Genomic DNA, 19,508 nt, shown 5'->3' with positions numbered 1-19,508 from the left:
TTTCATTTCAATTCTCCCCTCCCCGACCCTGCTGTCCTCACCCTTCCCATGCATGCACACACTCACCATCTCATGCCATCTAGGCTTGTGAATTTTTGGGAAGAAATTATTGGGATTGATCTTCAGAAATTCCACCTGAAAATCTCCTTCCCACCACAGTGGCAGGGTTTCAGGGCGTTTTCCCAGAGGGCTTTGCCGCGGGCCACGTGAACTCCCTTTTCTGCACCCACTGTCCTTGCCTCGCTTGCCAGATGCTGTGTGCTCTCCCCTTGCAGACACGAAGTGCCTGCAATGCTGGGGGAACAAGCACGTGCTTACAATTACTTTTATGAGATGGTCTGTGGAGAACGTTCTGTGAAGCTGCAAAGGCAAAGGTATTTCCAGATCAAGACCAATAAGAACGTGATCTCTCAAACATCCCCTAAGTATCGTTTTCTCGAAACGACCTTTGGAAAACTTCTTTAAAAGAGCAGTGCTTTATCCACTTACTTTAAAATCTGAACTTTACTGTATTTTACATGAAAGAAAATATTGTTTTATTCATGTAGTGCTTTCCCCCAGGGACCCCAAGAATCTCAGGAAAAAAGCCATTCATAGCTTAATAGCTGAACTCACAGGGCACATTGCATCGTGCAAGATGAAGCCTCTGCGACAGGTCTTGTTGGAAGAACCGGGGTGGACAAGATCACGGTCAATGGCTTGTCCAAATAAAAAGACCCTGACCACAGTAGCGGCTGAACTTCGTCCCGTTGGGTGGTGGGTGCTTTGCTGTAAGACACCCATCTTATGGTCTGGCCCCAGGGCCGCTGGCATCTGGGTGGGGCAGAATGACGCAACTTTCACGTGAGCGTATCCCGTGTGGAGCCGGCCACGCGGCCAGGCCGCATGTCGGCTTCCTTTTGAAGTTGGGAGGCAGGAAGAGCTGTAAATTAAGTCCAGTGAGAACTCTTTTTCCCTTTCTGCTTATTATTTTCCACAAGTAAACAGGGACAAAACCTCACCACCCTTAGGCGGTCGTGGCTTCCTTCCAGATGGCTCCCCTCATCCCTGATGAGCCCTGTGCCTTTCTCACTCCCCGTGGGTCACGGGACCAGAGAGGGAGGGGCGGTTAGAATGGGGTGATGCAGGGGGGCGCACACTCATGGTTGGTGGGCGTGGGAGGGCTCTGGGTTTGTGAAACGTGGGCTTCATCTTAAATATTTACTTCAAGTTTTAAAATGACGGAGGATGGATTGAATTTGGACAAATGGAAGCTGGCCAAGGGAACAAAGCCTGAGGGAAATACGATATATATGGGGGGTGTGGTGGGGGCAAGCAACTTGGGGAGTAAGGGATGGAGAGTCTGCGAAGGGTTTTGAGGGAGACAAGGCCAGACGATGGAGGTGCCGGGCCAAAGCGAGGGCTTCATTCAGGAGGAGGAGCGTGGAGCCGGCGGGAGGATCTGGGGCAGGAGATGAGCATTCAGCTGAGTTCTGTGAGTGCAAGTCTGGACCAGGCAAATGCACTCAGACCCAGGGCCGGCCGAGGCTTGTGCTGCCGGCAGTGGCAGCAGCAGAGGTGTGATGGAGCGTCGCCTTCCCCTGATCGCCGGGTCACCTCCTGCCCCTGAGGGCTCCCGGACTGTGAGAGGGGGCAGGCCGGGCTGAGCGACCCCCCGCTCCAGTATATGAATTTTCATGCACCGGGCCTCTAGTATTTATTATAAAGCTGAATTTCCTGGCATGTGAGTTATACCTGGAAGGCAAAACTAAACCACCTTGGCTGTTCTAACCACTAGGTAGCCTCAGTGTGGTCTGCGTCACTGTGTGGGTTTCTCTGTGAAGGTAGGTTTTGGTGCTTGGAACGTGGAACTTTTCAGCTTCTTCTGTCAAAAGGGAAGGACACTCATCTTTCAGGGCAAACCTGGTGGTGGACGAAGACCATGCACTGCGATCAGATGACTAAGGGGTAGAAAATATTGTGTGAGGAGACCTGGGTGTGGCCTGCATGTGCTGGTCATCTTTTTATGTGTCATTACTCATCTGCTGTGTTCAGCCTTGGGCGCCATCTCCTCCCCCTCCCACTTTCCAGGGCTCAGTAAATGAATACAGCTATGTTAGCAATAAAGAGGAAACTTTTACATTGTATCTGTGAAAGTGCTCAAAAATGGGAGTTTTCCTCCTCAATATTGTTCATTTTTCCATTTGAAATGAAACACAGTGGAAACCTCTTTAGAGCAAGTTTTCTTTATCCTGGTCATTTTTTTGTTTGTTTTGTGCATGGACATTAAAAGAAAACATGCCCGGCCAGTGTGGGTCAGTGGTTAAGCGTTGACCAGGAGGTAATGGTTCGATTCCCGGTCAGAGCACATACCCGGGTTGCTGGCTCGATCCCCAGTGCGGGGTGTGTAGGAGGCAGCCAATTGAGGATTGTCTCTCCTCATTGATGTTTCTATCTCTCTCTCCCTCTACCTTCCTCTCTGAAATCAATAAAAATTTATTTATTTTTTTTAAAAAAAAGAAAGAAATGAAAGCTTACTCTTCAAAGAAGTTGAGTTTTTATTCTTATGTCCTAAGATTATTTTTAAAATGAAGAAATACGTAGGGGCAATTATCAGGTTTTCAGGAATTTTGAAAAATGGGAAAAAACAGCCTTGGTACAGGAGAATTGATTTGGGGCATTTTAACCTTAGGTAATGTTAGAAAAAAATCTCCAGAACTCCTCCGAAAAATGTGATGTCAGATAACATTACTATTTTAGTGATGATGATTGTATTTTCCTAAAGTAGTGTATGTCTAAGTAGCTACAAAATTGTCTTCTATTTCTCCCTTTACTTTTAAAAAATATATCTCCATCTCCTCCTTTACCTCATCTTTTGAAGGATAATTATAAAATATAACATTACTTTAAATTTAGGCTGAACTTGCACATGGCTGGTAGGAAATTGAAATGCAAAATGTTCACATGGCCCTCGAATGATGTTATACATGTCCACATAGGGCCCCCAAGTGAGAGCGTAGATGGTCTTACATCCCGTGTGCAGAACACGTGGGGGTGTGGGGAGAAAAACAGATGGTAATTGGATGGACATTTAAATACAAGTTGCTGAAGCAGTTCTTGGAAAGGACACGGATAGCTGCCTTAGGAGTGAGAAGACCTGGGACCCAGCTGTGTCGTAAGTACATGGTAGAGGCTTGCCGCCACGTATTGTTCACTCGGCATCCGCTTTGAGCCTTGCTGGTCTGGAAGGGCAGCTTATAATGTGACCCCGGGCAAGTCACTTCCCTCCTGGGCCTCAGCCTCCTGGGCTGAGATAAAAAGGTGGGCTAACCCTGCTCCCCCAGCAGCCTCATTGCTGATGTTGCCAGACTTTCTCAGTATTGCAAGATCTGTTCTGAGCTCGTGCATCCAGTCTTTCCTTTTTCCTTTGTTTAATCTTTTATTTTTCTCTTTGTGTAAACTTTATTTATTTATTTAATTTCTTTATTGTTTAAAGTATTACATGAGTCTCCTCCCCCCCCCCCCATGCATCCAGTCTTTCTACTGTCCTCTTCCCTTCACATAACCCAGGGGTCCTCAAACTTTTTAAACAGGGGGCCAGTTCACTGTCCCTCAGACCATTGGAGGGCCGGACTATAGTTTAAAAAAAACTATGAACAAATTCCTATGCACACTGCACATATCTTATTTTGAAGTAAAAAACCAAAACGGCAAAAACACCCGCATGTGGCCCGCGGGCCGTAGTTTGAGGACACCTGACGTAACCCAAGCCTCTGACGCCATGTCTGCACTGTACTTTCACCTGCATGTTCCCCCAAAGTCCTTCCCGACCACTTGGGTGACTCTGTGGGAAAAAAAAGTCAAATATTTCATTGTTCTTATCCAACCACAAATCCTCATTTAACCCCATGACTGATTCTCTCTATAAAAAACTATGACCTTAAAAAAACCAGGTAATTACTGTCTTGAGATATGGACTAGATGTGTGACTAATGATGGCTTACGTTGCCTCAGAGATCTGTGGGGATAAAGGATGCATTAGTCAGGGTTCTCCAGAGACATGGAACCAATAGGACATATGGAAAAATATAAAGAGACTTGTTAGAAGGGATAGGCCCGTGTGATTATGGAGGTGGGCAAGTCCCAAGATCTGCAGAGTGAGTCGGCAACCGGAGACCCCGGAGAGCTGGCTCCCGGCCCAAGAATGGCAGGCTCAAGGTGAAGGAAGAGCCAATGTTTCATTCAGTTCAAGTCCAAAGGCAGGAAAAACCAACATCTCAGTTGGAAGGCCGTTAGGCAGGAGGAATTCTCCCTTGGAGGGGGGGGGGGCGGGGTTGGGGTTCAGCCGTTTTGTTCTATTCAGTCTTCACTTGATTCCATGAGGCCCACCCACATTAGAAAGGGCAATCTGCTCTTCAGTCGACCCATTTAAAGTTAATCTCATCCAAGAGCATCCTCGAAGAAGCACCCAGAATAAAGTTTGACCACACAGCCGGACACTCCTTGGCCCAGTCAAACTGACCGCACAGAATGAGCTATCACAAAGGCTCCGTCAGGATAAGGATCGGAAGCATTGTTGAAATAGGTCCTAAGGTCCCATCTCATTTGTATTTTCTACTAATTTCAATTTAAAAATTACCTCTACAATGTACACTATTTACTGAGATACCCATTTTTTGAACTTGAGCAAACTTCTTGAGCTTCGTAAGATCTGCTTTAAGCTGTTGGGTCTGCCAGCCCTGTCTTCCCTCCTACAAACCCAGGCATCTGAATCCATGTTCTTCCCGGGAATTCGCCTGCATTTTGCCCCACGTTTTGGGTGGAGAGGTCTAGGTGTGCTGGAGATTATCACAGCGTTTCTGACAAAACTTTGGTTCCCTGTTTAAGATGGAACTGTCTTACCTTCCAGTTGCACTTTGATGTTGGTCATCTAAATACATTGATGCCTTTAAACATAGTTTGTAAAGTGCAGGATCCAGTGACAGTGTGAGAGATTGTCATCTTCCTCGATCTCTAGTGCTTGGCATAGACCTGGATTTTATTTTATTTTATTAAAATATATTTTTATTGATTTCAGAGAGGAAGAGAGAGGGAGAGAGAAACATCAATGATGAGAGAGAATCATTGATCAGGTGCCTCCTGCACGCCCCCCACTGGGGATTGAGCCTGCAGCCCCGGCATGTACCCTTGACTAGAATTGAACCCAGGACCCTTCAGTCTGCAGGCCACGCTCCATCCACTGAGCCAAACCAGCTGGGGTTATTTTATTTTATGTCTTTATTTCTTTTAACCCACTGTGGACGGCTTGGGCTTCTTTATCTTCTGGTATTCAATGGCTCCTTGGTTTTCTTTCTCTCATGCGTCCACCCTCTACAGAACATCTAGAAATTATCTCAGAAACTGGTTCACCTGGAGGTATGAATAAGGGAGAAGCTTTAATAAACAGTGACATTTTATTAGAAGACAGAACAATGCATTTATAACTGTGGATTTTCAGGAATCGGCTCGAGAAGACAGCTGTGAGACAGGCTGGGAATATTCTTCCCTTGTGCCTGAGCTTTATTTGTCCTGATCCCTAAAGTGCATTTGCTTCTTACTGTCCTGAGTTACTGGCTCAGAATGTGCAGGAATGGAAAGCCACGCCCCCCCACCCCCCATGTCCAGCATCCGTTTGTGTGCCATTCAGCGCATCTGTCAACGTGAAGGGAACGACACGCAGTGGAAAAGCTGACTTCCCATTGAGCCTCCCGCCTACGTCAGGTGTCTCCAGAGGTCGTGCCCCTCGGGCAAGGCACCGTGGGGACCCCCGACGCAGTGCTGTACCGTCTGACCCGCTGGCTGTGTTTGGGCGGGCGGGCTGGAGCGGGATGAGGGTGGAGGGCTAATTTCAACCAGGCCACAGTGTGGGAAAGGGCTCGCATTTTCCGTTTGACCCGTGAACGCTCCTCCTTTTTCTTTAAATCGCCCCTGTTCTTCTTCCCCAGATTCAGCAGTGGGAGCAGAACCTGGAGAGGTTCCACATGGACCTGTTCAGGATGCGCTGCTACCTGGCCAGCCTGCAGGGCGGGGAGCTGCCCAACCCCAAGAGCCTCCTGGCCGCCGCCAGCCGCCCCTCCAAGCTGGCCCTGGGCAGGCTGGGCATCCTGTCCGTATCCTCTTTCCACGCCCTGGTGAGTCCCCAGGGGGACGGAGGACGCTCCCCTCTCTCCGGCTCCTGGCCCTCAGCTCGGCTGTGACCTAGCCCAGTGACTGGGATAGAGCGGGGAGGCATCCTGGCTTCGCTGCTGCTCCGGGGATCCAGCTCCTGGGAGACAGTCGCTGACCGTTCACATCCGCACCTGCCTCTCCGTCTGTCCCTCCCGGACAGTCAGGACGGGGCTCCCCGGGTGTGGCCGCACGGGGGTGAATTAAAGGGCTGGCTGAAGCTGATGTTACGGGGCTTCCTGAAATCGCGCCTGTGGGGGTGGGTCTGTGGTGTCCCAGCTCAGCCTGGGGAGGGGTCCGTGGGTGTTTTGCCCCCGGCTGCCCCCGGTGGAGCGATCCGAAGGTTGTCAGGCCCGTCTAACCAGTGGGTGATGCTCTGTGGTGGGTGCCCATCGGCTACGCCAGCCACGCCGCAGCTCAGGGCGGGTCAGCGGGCTTTAGAGCAGGCAGCGGGCGCTGTCAGGCAGCTTAATCCGCCCCCTCCCCCATACTACCCTCAAGGCTCTAAACTGTTCTGAATCAGGTGTGTTCTCGAGACGACTCTGCTTTCCGCAAGCGAACGCTCTCGCTGACCCAGCGAGGAAGAAGCAAGAAGGGCCTGTTTTCTTCTCTGAAAGGGCTGGACACGCTGGCCAGGAGAGGCAAGGAGAAGAGGCCCTCCCTGACTCAGGCAAGTGCCTCTGCTCTGAGCTATCCCAGGCCTCACAGGACATCCTGGTCCTCCCCCCCCCCACCCCCACCACACACCGCTGCAAATCCTGGGTCCCCCCCTCACGGCTGCAAATCATAAATGCTCACTGTCCGTTAACAATGGGATCAGAGTTGGTTCAAAGGAATGCAGCCTCAGCCTGGACTTTCCCCCACATGAAGCACACAAGTTCCTCACTTTCCTTTTGGTGCCCCTTGCTCCCTCCTGGGTGCTTGGTGACACAGGAAGAAGAATCAGAAAAGAATCCCCACTTTTCATTGCCTTTCGTGCTCATATTTATGTCTCCTATAGACTTCATACTAAAATAAACGTGTGTGACTGGTAATCAGAGCGACTGCAGCTACATTCGCTCGGTCGTGCCACACACTTGGCTTCCTTGTGCCTTGGACCAAGTGGGCCTTTTGTCATTACATTTGTCAGACGAGGGGCCCGAGGCCTGGGCAGGCGAGGGGCTTCCTTACCCCTGCTCACCCAGCAGCCGCGGGGCCGGGCCGTGGTCATCCTGTCCCATACGCTGGCCGGCTGCTGCCACTGAATTTCCAGGAGGAAGGGCGGCTGTTTGAACATTTTATCAAGTAAGGCATAGCCTGAGCACTTAGTGTTGAAGTGCGGCCCCCGGACAGTGAAACGTTTTCAGGACATTCTGAGGGCTCATTGCTGAAGCATTTCCTAGCACCGAGTACAGGGAGCGATATGAACTTCATGTTGCTGACTGCCATGTTTTAGGGTTACTGTTTCTCCAGGGACTCTGGAACACATGAGTTATCATATGATGATCGAAGGGAAGAGGGAAAGTGTTCGCGATGACTTCCGAAGTGGGTCTTGTTTTGATTTTTGACAGGTTGTTATTACTCTGACTCTGCTGTCCACATCATCTGGAAGCGAGGGTCACCTTTTATGGAGCTTTATTTTCTGATTTTTATATAGCTATTTACTTGATGATGCATGACAGGTTTGTGAACGTTAAGAAGTTGAATCATCCAAGCACTTTCTATTAGCAGGACTTAAGTTGGACTTGAAAATAAGTTTTGCCAACATAGCCATTAATGATTAGAATTAATTGTTTAAATTGGGCTCAGATTACCAAAAAAAACCTTCTTGTGATTTCATTGGCCAGTCCCACGGCGCTCTAATGGGCAAGAGGAACGTATTATTGCATCTGTTTTATAAAGCATTTGTATTTAAACAGCTACCCCCATTTATTTTAACTAAGCATTCCTTCTGGTATAGGGATGCTAAAGAAATTCCTTTGACTTACAGGGCTGTTTTCATGGCGTATTTATGCTTTGTTACTGCAGACTTGGATAACCAGGGTTAATCGAGTTGCAGATTGAATTAAGGGCATTTGTTTTTATAGATCCATGGGACTTAGAAATCTGCCTGCAGCTGGTTGAATAATGAACATTACACTTCAGGAGTTTTCCTCCGCTAATCACTCTTGGAGGATGTTTACAACTTGTACAAACCGTCTATTTGTATACAGTCAGCATATTGTGTTCATTAGTGGAACACCGAAAGGCAGTCATTCCTGAGCGGTGGGAGGAGGGGCCGTGGCGTTTTTAGATATTCCCCTCTCGGTGGTGCCTCGTGAACAGCCCAACAGTGAGTCACCCTGACTTGAAATCTGTTAAGGTTGGAGTCAAGCCAGTCAGTCCTATGTGAGCATTTTTTAGGGGACAGCCTTGGCCAGCCCCAAGGGAAACTTTATAGGTGCTTCCTGATGAGGAGTAGGGAGCCTCAGGGTTTGCAGGGAGGAGTTTGTTATGGAGATGGTGACAACAGTCCCCCACGGAGGCTCAGGATGGCTTCACGGCAGACACCGAGCCCTGGGCCTCGGCCCTCTCCTGGAAAATTGGCTCTGGGCGTTCCAACGGTCTGTGGCATCCAGTGAATGAAGTATTGTCACATTAGTCATTAGCTCCAAACGGGGGGAAAATGCCACTGTGGGTTTTAAAAGTGGAAAATATGAATGAAACCATGTACTCTTGACTATAACATAGTATTTGTTTAAGTAGACTATTAGTATGGAACCCTACAATACATACGTACATATACAGATGGATGGAAGGGTGGAAAGAAGGAAAGAAAGAAAAGAAAGGGAAGGAAGAGAGACAGACAGACAGACATTGGTGGTTTTTCTCCATATTAACTGATGTTTGGACATCAGCCCAAGAAGGAAGTGCACACTTTCTCCCGTGACATTTTCCTAATTTTCCTGTTGAGAACACCCAGAGCTGTGAGTCCTACCCCCCCCCCCGCCCCCCCGCCCCATCTCACTTGCTAATGGGCTTGCCTTTATCAGCAGCCCCGGTGGCGCGGGCCCATTCGTGACAGGCAGGCTGTGATTTGCTACTCACTTCCCTTCAGTGATCCAAGCGGTAATTACAGGCCATTTGATCCGGGAGCATCTGCTGTGAGAACGGGAGCTTCCGTTTCCCACCTCCAGGCTCACAGTAAATGCTTTTGTGGGAGCGGCCCTACCGGGGGCCTGAAGTGGTTTGTAAACCTTAACCAGCTCATCTGCAGAGGCCAGAGGGCAGGTCAGCCGTGAGGCTCCGGGTTCGTGGCCGGAGCTGGACCGCACGGTGGGTGGTCTGAGCTTCAGTGCTCACCACGGTTCCCAGGGAGGCTCTCACCAGGTCTTCACAGGGATCATCACAGAATCACAGCGGTTAAATCTGTTTCAGTGTAATGCCACCATCCAGACTGGGCTTCAGAAAGCTCTTTCCCAAGGTTGGACCCTTCGGCCTTGCCTGTGTTGCTCAGTTGGTTGAGCATCAACCAGGAACCAAGAGGTCACCGGTTCGATTCCCGGTCAGGGCACATGCTGAGGTTGCTGGCTTGATCCCCCATAGGGGGCATGCAGGAGGCAGCCAATCAGTGAAGTTTCTCTCTCATCGATGTTTCTATCTCTCTATTCCTCTCCCTCTCTCTCTAAAATCAATAAAAACATTAAAAAAAAAAAGAGGTACAGTTTATGTACCTTCAAATGCCATTCCTCACACCAGCCCCCCACCTCCCACGAGGCTGACATTTTAAGGATCCTTTAAAGGGGCAGATACTGAAGCCCGGAGCCCGGAGGCAGATCACCAGCCCTGACAAGGCTGGGATTGGACCCAGATTGTCTGTTACATTTCCACTGTCTCCGTCTGTCTTCTGCAGGAGCTGGAAACCTGGAATGGGCTAATTGGAAGATAATTTTGAGGGGGAGTGAGAGGGAGAAGAGGGGGAGGAGGCAGGCTGGGTTTGCACCAGGCTTGACAGGGGTAGCCAATCACGTGCTGGGGGGTGGGGTGGGGGGAGTGGTAAGGATTAAACTGGGAGGAGGGCTTTCCAGATGGCTCCTGTTGAGGCGCTGCTTTTCAAGATCTGTTCTTTCAAAGAACGTAGGAGAGCGCTTTCCCTGGCTTGTTGGAAATAAAGCATGTGTATTTTCAGCCTGGATAGCATTGTCCCTTGAGGAAATCAATCTAGTTTTCTGTCCAAATGGGCAAAACTTCTAACAGCCTAGGAGAGCTATAAGCACCACACAGCCTTTTCTTTTTCTAGTTCAAATGAATGAATCAGTTCCACATTCTCGATGCTTCCTTTGCATAAGCACATTTTACCTCTGTGATTGCATACACTCTGGGGTGTGTGTGTGTGTGTGTGTGTTACACACAGAAAAAATCCTATGTAAATTTTCATGGAGGTATCTCTTGAGAGGTCTGGGTCCCTCTTGGCCTTGCTGGGCGCCTTCTCTTCTGCTGTCCACTCCACCTTAGGCCACGGGTGGACTCAGGAGGTGATTCCTCAGAGCCGCTGTGGGCAGAGCCCCAATTAATGGAGTATAAAATGCGTGTTTCTTTTGTCCTCCCGTCCATCTCTGCACCTCCCTGCACCCTGTTCTCTCGTCCAGGACTCCTTCCCTGGCAATAATCTGTTCATTTCTCCTCTTGAATTTTCAGGGAACATTAAGAAGGTGACACTGCACAAACAGACTTAAATAAGATACGGGAAATGGGAAGCTTTTCCCTTGCAAACCTATGTATGACCCAAGTTCTGGGTGTTTGCACGTCAGCACCCACGTGTTGGGTGTGTCCTGGGTGCTGGACGCACTGTGTTAGGGCGGGAGGAGGCCGGAGGCTCTGCTGTTATGTCAGTCACCCTAGCGCCTGGGGGCGCCCGGGCCCTGTAGCCAGGGACACAGGCCAGAAGCTCATAACTGCGTGGACTTGGGGAAGGGGAAGCGAGCAGGAGAGACTTCATGAGATGGGTAGCATTTGAAACGAGGGTGATGGCTATAAATGGCGTCAGCATTGCCGCTGTGGGACAGGGTCCTGAACAAGAATCCGGAGGCAAACATGCATTGACTCCTGGGTGGGGAATGAATGGCGGGCGTGTGTCCTGCATCGCAGAAAGGAACGGGGGCAGGGAGGTGGCAGCCTTTCTGTGGGGAGGTGACTGCCCAGCTGATATTTCCGTCTAGTGTCATGGTGGTGAGCACACACTGGGCCAGGTTCTCAGGTTCAGATCCCCACAATAGCACAGTCATCGCTCCTGCGTGAGCTCGGGCAAGGTTCGAGAACTTTCCCAGCCTCGTTTTCCTCACCCGTTCAAATAGAGGGCTGTGAATCCTGAGTGGCTGTCAGCAGGTCAAAGCGGATTGCATCGGCCCTGTGTGCCGGCCTCTGATGGACAGCGGGGGTGGGGCCAGGAGGGTAGTTGTGGATTGGCATTTCTCGTGTCCCTCTCCCGCCCGTCTGTCCTCAGTCACATTTCTCCTGTTCGGTTCCCAAAGTGCCAAATTAAACTGCTTTGCTGCAGTAATCGGGACTCTGATTTCCTTAGTGTGGTTTCTTACTCCACAGTGACCCCTGCTGGGGGTTTGGGTCGATTCTGAGTAAGCCTGGTCTGAGAGGTTGGGTCTGCGCCTTTAAGGCAGGTCCTGCTGTGGCTGCCTCACCTGGTTGAAATCACAGCTCACTGCTCAGATGACAAGAACCTGGGAGGTTTTCCCAGCGGAGAGGACGCGGTCCTGTGAGATGAGGACCCTCAGGAGAGCGTGGTGTCCGTGCTGCTTCTCCCGTCCTTGGCTCCAGGCATCTGCTCCTCTGTCTCTTTTTCCTTTCGTTTTGGCACGTGGGGTTCATATTCATCCTGGGCTGCCGTCACGTGTCCAGGAAAATGTACAGAAAGTGGCAGGTCCAGAAATGCCTCTCAGAGATGATCAGCACTTTCAAAAACGGCAGCACAGAAAGATAGGTCTTCCCTTGCTTAGCTGAACCTGTTTATGTTTTTTTTAAAAAAATTCTTTAATATATCTATGTTTGTTTTCAACTCCTACATAGGAGGGTCTTTTACTTTTTTTAATGCATGGAATTCAAAGTAAAATCATCCATCAATAAGAACTTGAATGTGTGACGAGGGGGATAGAATTCTGTGTCGGATTGAATCCGTATGTAAGGTTCCTGCTGTAGAAGGTGTTTTCACATGTATCATCTCCTTTGCTCACAAACTCGTATTGTTAGTTAATGACCTGGTGCAGTTATATGACTAATACCTGCTTCCACGGAGCAGGACACAGGCTCAGCAAGGGGAGTGTCCTGTCCCGGGTCACCGCTTGCTGGTTGAGCGTTTGTGGCTTGAGCATCAGGTCTCTCCAGCCCTCAGGTCTCTGCTTCACCACCAGACCCATGTAGGAACCTGGTCAGAAGAAAGCATTTCTGATTGACTTGCTAAATGTTCACTAGTTTTCTTTATAAAACGTTGGAAGTACAGGTTAGCATGAGGTCATTGAATGACCGCGGGGATGAAGTTTAGGAAACTCAGCTTGTTTGGAAAAGGCTGATGTTTGGGGATGATTTCTTTCTAAAAGGATATGTAGATGTGGAACAGCTGAAGGACAGAGAAACCTTTCCCCAGGATGAAGGGCTGATTTTTAGGAGCAAGTAGAAGTAAGGGAGAAGAAAAGCGTGCTTGGCTTAAGTGCAGTTCAGGGGTAGGATGCAGGCGGGCGTCTGTGGCCATGGATAAGAGTGTCGCAAAATTCAGGCGGATCATGGCTTAGAGGCAGTTAAGATTGCAGAGTGCATAGTGGCCAGAACACGGGCCAAGGAGTCAGTTGACTTCCACTCAGCCTCCCTGGGCATCAGTTTCATGTGGGTTAAACAAAGAAGGAAAAACTGGGCTTGTCTGCCAGCCCCAGAGGATCAAGAGAAGCCAGAGATGGAAGGAGTGTGAAAGGGTTAAGATAAAACTAGAGACCCGGTGCACGAAATTCATGCACTGGGGAGGGGGGTGTCCCTCAGCCCAACCTGCACCCTCTCCAATCTGGGACCCCTCAGGGGATGTCTGACTGCCGGTTTAGGCCCGATCCCTGTGGGCCTAAACCGGCAGTCGGACATCCCTCTCACAATCCAGGACTGCTGGCTCCCAACCGCTCACTTGCCTGCCAGCCTGATCACCCCCTAACCACTCCCCTGACAGCCTGATGGATGCCTAACTGCTCCCCTGCTGGCCCGATTGCCCCCAACTGCCCTTTCCTGCTGGCCTGGTTGCCCCAACTGCCCTCCCCTGCCAGCCTGGTTGCCCCCAACTGCCCTCCTCTGCCAGCCCAGTCACCCCCAACTGCCCTCCCCTGCTGGCCTTGTCTCTCCAAACTGCCCTCCCCTACTGGCCTGGTTGCCCCCAACTGCCTTCCCCTGAAGGCCTGGTTGCCCTCAACTTCCCTCCCCTGCCAGCCTGGTCCCCCCCAACTGCCCTCCCCTGCTGGCCTTGTCTCTCCCAACTGCCCTCCCCTGCTGGCCTGGTTGCCCCTAACTGCCCTCCCCTGCTGGCCTGATCGCCCACAACTACCCTCCCCTGCCGGCCATCTTGTGGTGGCCATCTTTGACCACGGGGGGGGGGGGCATCTGTGCGAAGGCATGAGGGTCAATTTGCATATTACCTTTTTATTATATAGGATAATCCCATAAATGAAGGGGATATGATTTCAGTAGTTTCCCTCATTTTAAAAAATCAAGTCAGTCTGCATTTCCTTTTGGAATCTGAAAACAGGTCGACGAACTTCTGCACATGTGCAGCTCAGCAGTGGATGGTGCTCCCCGAGACCACCCATGGGAAGTCCAGACCTACATTCACTTCCAGGATAGTCAAGGCGTTACCGTGGTGATCAAGCCGGACCACAGAGTAGAAGACATTTTGACTTTGGCATGCAAGGTAATGGGTTTCGCTGCAGAGATGTAATTCTGAAGAAAAAGAATCATTAATGTCGCATTCCTATGCCTCCTACGTCTGTGGTTCTCAGACCTCACTTTCTACACCAGGGAAACTGAAACTTCTTTTTTTTTTTAAAAATATATATTATTGATTTTTTACAGAGAGGAAGAGAGAGGGATAGAGAGTTAGAAACATCGATGAGAGAGAAACATCAATCAGCTGCCTCCTGCACACCCCCCACTGGGGACGTGCCCACAACAAAGGTACATGCCCTTGACCGGAATCAAACCTGGGACCCTTCAGTCTGCAGGCCGACGCTCTATCCACTGAGCCAAACCAGTTTTGGCTGAAACTTCTTAATGGTTGTATTTATTAGCATTCTCCGTGTCCATCTTTCAGAAGTCAGGATGGCTAGAGCAGGGCCCCTCATCTTCCTGAAGAGCCTGAGCTATTTACTGAAATTCTCTAAACCCCTTTCTGGATTGAGTAAATCTGAAGGCTGTTGTCATTTAAGTTACTCGGAGATGGTGCTCTAAGCTTCGAAGTAGTTTGATTTGATCCTAAGTAGTTTTACCAAGTTCCACTGGATTAAGCAAGTAACTTGATACCATTCACAGTGGTTTCATGCAGACCGTTATGAGATGTTTTATTCATTATTCAAATTGGGCTTTATTTCTGAAAAGGTAGCTTATGGTAAGTCACTGAGACAAAAATAGACCCAGCACCTTCAGATTAATGTTTTTAGACCACCAGATGGCAGAGGAGAGCTTAAATATTTTTAAGTTTTCAGAGAAAGTACAATCAACTATAGGAAAAGGTAAAAAAGGCACGTAGAGCTTGGTAACTCGTTACCATGCACACTTAATAGATGTAGATGATCCTTCATTTTAGTCCTCCCTTGTCACTTTGATTTAAGCCTTAGTATACAAGACATTTACATAGGTTACTTATGAATATGAATTTCCTTTTCCTCCATTATGTAAGATTCTTTAGTCAGTCAACAATGTTGTTTTATAGCAATGATGCCACATGTATGTGGGTACATATTTTCCTTTTGAAAAATTTTTTTAGTAGGAAATTCCTAATTCTGAAGTCTAGAATATGAGATTTCCACATTTCACCAATTTCTCTGCTTTAGTAGTGGGAAACAACTTAAAGTTAGGTACAACCAATATGTAAAGACATAGCATGTGCTAAAATAGTACGATGCAGGGCTGAGCAAAAGTAGGTTTATAGTTGTAGTACAAATATATAATATAAAAAATAGCAAATAATAAATAAGTCCTATGTTTCACACACTCACAACTGTAGCCCTACTTTTGCCCACCCCTGTATATTCTATTGTCAGATATCTGGGACTAGAACCTCTTAAAAATATATCTCTTGCTTTTAGTGGTAAACAGTATCATTTAGAGAAAATTTGAAAATAATTGTCTGTTCTTGCCATTTTAAAATTCAAGCTCTTATATATTGTTTAAACTCAGCAACTTCCATATGGTATTTGATTTTTTTAGAAATTTCCACTTTGATTTTTAATGAGCAGTGATGAATTTATTATTTTTTCTTTTTTTATTGTTTAAAGTATTATATATAGTAGTACATATCTCTCTTTTTTTTCCCCCCATTGACCTTCCCCCAGTCTCCCCTACCCCCTGTCGCATGCCTTCATCCCACCCCCACAGTGTCTTGTGTCCATTGGTTGTGCTTATATGCATGCATACAAGTCCTTCGGTTGGAGTGTTGGGGACGGGGGAAAAGAGAGCAGTGATGAATTTAGAAAGAATATTTACAACCTGAATAATTGTCCCTTTCCTTACAGATGAGGCAGGTGGAACCCAGCCACTATGGCCTGCAACTCCGAAAACTGGTAGATGAGAACATCGAGTACTGCATTCCTGCCCCCTATGAATACCTGCAAGAACAGGTGAGTGGGAGTCAGCCGTAGGATGATAAATCGGAGCCACATCCACGGCCTCTTAATTTAAAAAATAAGTAATTTGCGGGGGGGGGGGGGGGGGGGCGTTTCTATTTAAATTTGGCGTCTAGTTTGGAAACAGTCAAGATCCATTTCCAAGATTCCGTGACATCAGATCCCTGGCTTTGTGGTTTTCACCATTCGTAGGTCTATGACGAAATCGAAGTCTTTCCGCTGAATGTTTATGACGTGCAGCTCACGAAGACCGGGAGTGTGTCTGACTTTGGTGAGCAGAGCAGTGCCCTTACTATTCTTTCCGAGTTTGCCATGGTCTCTTATGACCTAGTTTTTCCCCTTAAATTTTTATTTTCAGAAATTATGATAGTAGTTTCTGGGCTTGCTTTATCTCCTTCATTTTTATTTATATTAGCAGGCTAAAAAGATATGTATTGATACAAGGGAAAGAGGCCAAAATAATTAAAAAGGACTAAATATAAAAGTGGATGAGAAATCGGAAATGATGGCGATAGCACTTTAATGAACTTGCGTGCTGCGTGCTGCTCTAGGCTGAGTCGCTCAGGATTCATGTGACAGCGTCTTTGCTCCCAGCTCACTTCCACCCGCCCGGAGAGCGATCCCTCCTGCCCCCTCCTCACGCCTCCCTGGTGGTGTAAATCAGACCTGTCCTTCCAGAACTAACTGAAGGTCTAACTTTCTTGAAGAAGCCCATTTATTTGCTTTAGCCTCCATTTAACAACTCAGGGTCAGTGCTACCCAAATCACTTTGAAATGTTTAATTCTTGTATTTCTGTTTACCTGTATGTAAGCTGGTTTTGAGCTCTCTCTAGAGTATGCTCATGTATAAAGTTCATTTCTGTCTTTCGTTCTGTCTTTTATCATAGGAACTCAATAATTAGATAATCACCAATAGAAAGACTATTTCTTATTTTGTTAAATGTATTGTTAATATACCTATCTTTCTTAAAATGACTCAAGCTGATCAAATTCTCCTCATGGTTTTTTATGTTAAAATTTCCTCTGTATGATTTGGTCTTTGTTTCTTGTTTCTCGTAATCTGTTGGACCCAAATGTTACGTTGTGGAATCCTTGGAAGCCCTCGTCACGTTTCGTCCATGCTTGTGTTGGCCTTCACTCTACTTCCCCCGTGACCCTTGGGGACTCCCCTTTGCGCTTGAATGACTGAGGGACTGAATGAGGGGCAAACGGGAGCATGCCATCCTTCCTTCCTCGGAGGCTCCCAGGGGTCTGGGCCCAGGGCATGCCGGCAGGGTGCTCCTAACCGTGGAGTCAGAGGAGGGCAGTGTCCAAGGCCACGGATTGTTTCCAGGGTTCCATGTAGTCACATGTAGGGCAAGCACTCTCTCCATCCCAGTGTTTTTCTACCTCCTTAAAATGCCTCGCCTCACGTACTAGTATATACAGTTATTTCTTAACCAGTATTTATTTCATTGGACTGAACTTGGCTTATTTCAATAAGAGTAGTTTTTGTTCTTAACATTAAAAAAATCAAAATTGTGGTGAAATACACATACCGTTTGCCATCTTAATCATTTTTTTAGAATGGTTAACAATGACAGTTCAGTGTACACTCACAGTGTTGTGCAACCATCACCGCCATCCATCTGCAGGACTGTTTTCATCTTGCAAAACCGGAACTCGGTACCTGTTAGAGAGTAACTCCCATTCTTCCTCCCCCAGCCCCTGGCCACCCCCATTCTGCTCCCTGTCTCTACACATTTGACTACTCTGGGTTCCTCCGGCAGTTATTCGTCCCTCTGAGCCTGGCTTATTTTCACAGAGCATAAGGTCCTCAAGGTGTGTCCATGCCATAGAATGTATCAGAATGCCCTTCCTTTTGCAAGCGTGAGCAATGCTCTATTGTATGGACATACCACAGTGTATCCATTCATCTGTGGGTGGACCGTGGGGTTGCTTTCGCTTTTTGCCTGGTGTCAGTCACGCTTCTGTGAACATGCGTGCATGGCCCTTGCTTTCAATAAGCTTGTTTCATGTTTATTAAACCTTTAGATCTGACGTGTTCCTCTTTTTCTGATCCTGCTAGCTACTTGTGCTTTCAAAATAGTTGTGACTTAGGCTCTCTCTCTATCCTGTGCTTATAAGAATAGACGTTCGAGCAAACACTGCTGAGCTGGGAAGTTCATGAGGGAGCTGAGCTGAGGCCTGTGTTTCCCCTTTATTTTTGTTCACAGGGTTTGCAGTGACCGCACAGGTGGATGAGCACCAGCATCTCAGCCGGATATTTATCAGCGACGTCCTCCCCGACGGCCTGGCGTACGGAGAAGGTCCGTGCGGCCCCTCCCCATTCACTCGAACCCGTGCAGTGCAGTCTCGATAGCGCAATTTCCTTCTTACAGTTGTGTCAGAAAATGGTTTTTCCTAGAATTTTAAAGAAAGTGAACGTAATAGTTTAACTGGAAATACATATGCATATGTGTGTGTACGCTTTGGCAGGGTTTATTAAAGTACATTTCATTTCCAAAATGTAATAGAATCAGCTGTTAAGCTGTGTGTACATTTCGGGGGGACACCCTGTGCATACACAGAGAGCACATACATGCATATCATACAGACGGACAGAGGAAGAGGTGAGAGCCAGCCAGGCAGACAGACACAGATAAAACACGTGTGATTTCCCGGGGCACTTCACAGCAGATAAATAAGGAGAGCAGTTCATTCGGACGGCTCTCAGATGGTTTCCCTTTCAAACTGCTCCGTCCGATCCCAGCCGTGAGGGAGCGGGGCTTTGCTATCAGTGGCGTCCAAATACATTTTGGCACTTTCTTTGAAGGTAGCAACTGAACAGCCCTTGGGAGCGCACCGTTCGCGTCGGCAGCTTTCTTTCATCTTGAAATCTTTCCTCTGAGTAATCTCTCTCTCTTCTCTTCCTCTGTTTCCCCATCCTCCTAGGACTGAGGAAGGGCAACGAGATCATGACCTTGAATGGGGAAGCTGTGTCTGACCTTGACCTGAAGCAGATGGAGGCCCTGTTCTCTGAGAAGAGCGTTGGGCTCACTCTGATCGCCCGGCCGCCAGGCACCAAGGGAACCCTGTGCGCCTCCTGGTCGGACAGTGACCTCTTCTCCAGGGACCAGAAGGACCTGCTTCCCCCTCCCAACCAGTCCCAGCTCCTGGAGGAGTTCCTGGACAACTTCAGAAAGGACACGGCAAACGGTAAGCGCTGGCCTCCTCCTTCACCGCTGGTATCCACAGCTAAACTTCGTAGGCTGTTCTTTTGCTGACAAACTTCGATGATTTCAGCTGCTTAAAGTGTTTTCTCATGTATTAGGAGAAGAACACGAATGCCAACCAAGTAGATTTGGTCAAAATCCCATGCATGTTAGTAATCATAACACTTGCCACGAAAACAGAATATAATTTTGCACCAAGTAGCATTCTTTAAAATTGCAGCATCTTTACCAGGTCACGCGTGCTGCTTAGTATTGTCATTGCTTTGTGATT

At 48.2% G+C, this 19,508-nt stretch overlaps 1 protein-coding gene across 5 annotated transcripts in view; it reads left to right on the top strand.

Moving 5' to 3' along the window:
- The window catches only part of TIAM2 (TIAM Rac1 associated GEF 2), a 161,201-nt gene that overhangs the window by 93,342 nt on the left and 48,351 nt on the right, over nucleotides 1-19,508 (top strand). For all 5 annotated transcript variants that reach the window (XM_079779697.1, XM_079779696.1, XM_079779698.1 and 2 more), the window contains 7 exons: nucleotides 5,964-6,149; nucleotides 6,707-6,853; nucleotides 13,931-14,092; nucleotides 15,912-16,016; nucleotides 16,215-16,293; nucleotides 18,239-18,331; nucleotides 18,957-19,220. In XM_079779697.1, coding sequence (XP_079635823.1) covers nucleotides 5,964-6,149; nucleotides 6,707-6,853; nucleotides 13,931-14,092; nucleotides 15,912-16,016; nucleotides 16,215-16,293; nucleotides 18,239-18,331; nucleotides 18,957-19,220 — 1,036 coding nt within the window. The remainder of the gene's footprint in view (nucleotides 1-5,963; nucleotides 6,150-6,706; nucleotides 6,854-13,930; nucleotides 14,093-15,911; nucleotides 16,017-16,214; nucleotides 16,294-18,238; nucleotides 18,332-18,956; nucleotides 19,221-19,508) is intronic.

Source organism: Cnephaeus nilssonii, assembly GCF_951640355.1.
Source record: "Cnephaeus nilssonii genome assembly, chromosome: 9".
In the NCBI taxonomy this organism is placed as follows: Eukaryota; Metazoa; Chordata; class Mammalia; order Chiroptera; family Vespertilionidae; genus Cnephaeus; species Cnephaeus nilssonii.
This window is presented reverse-complemented; position numbering and strand designations above follow the sequence as displayed.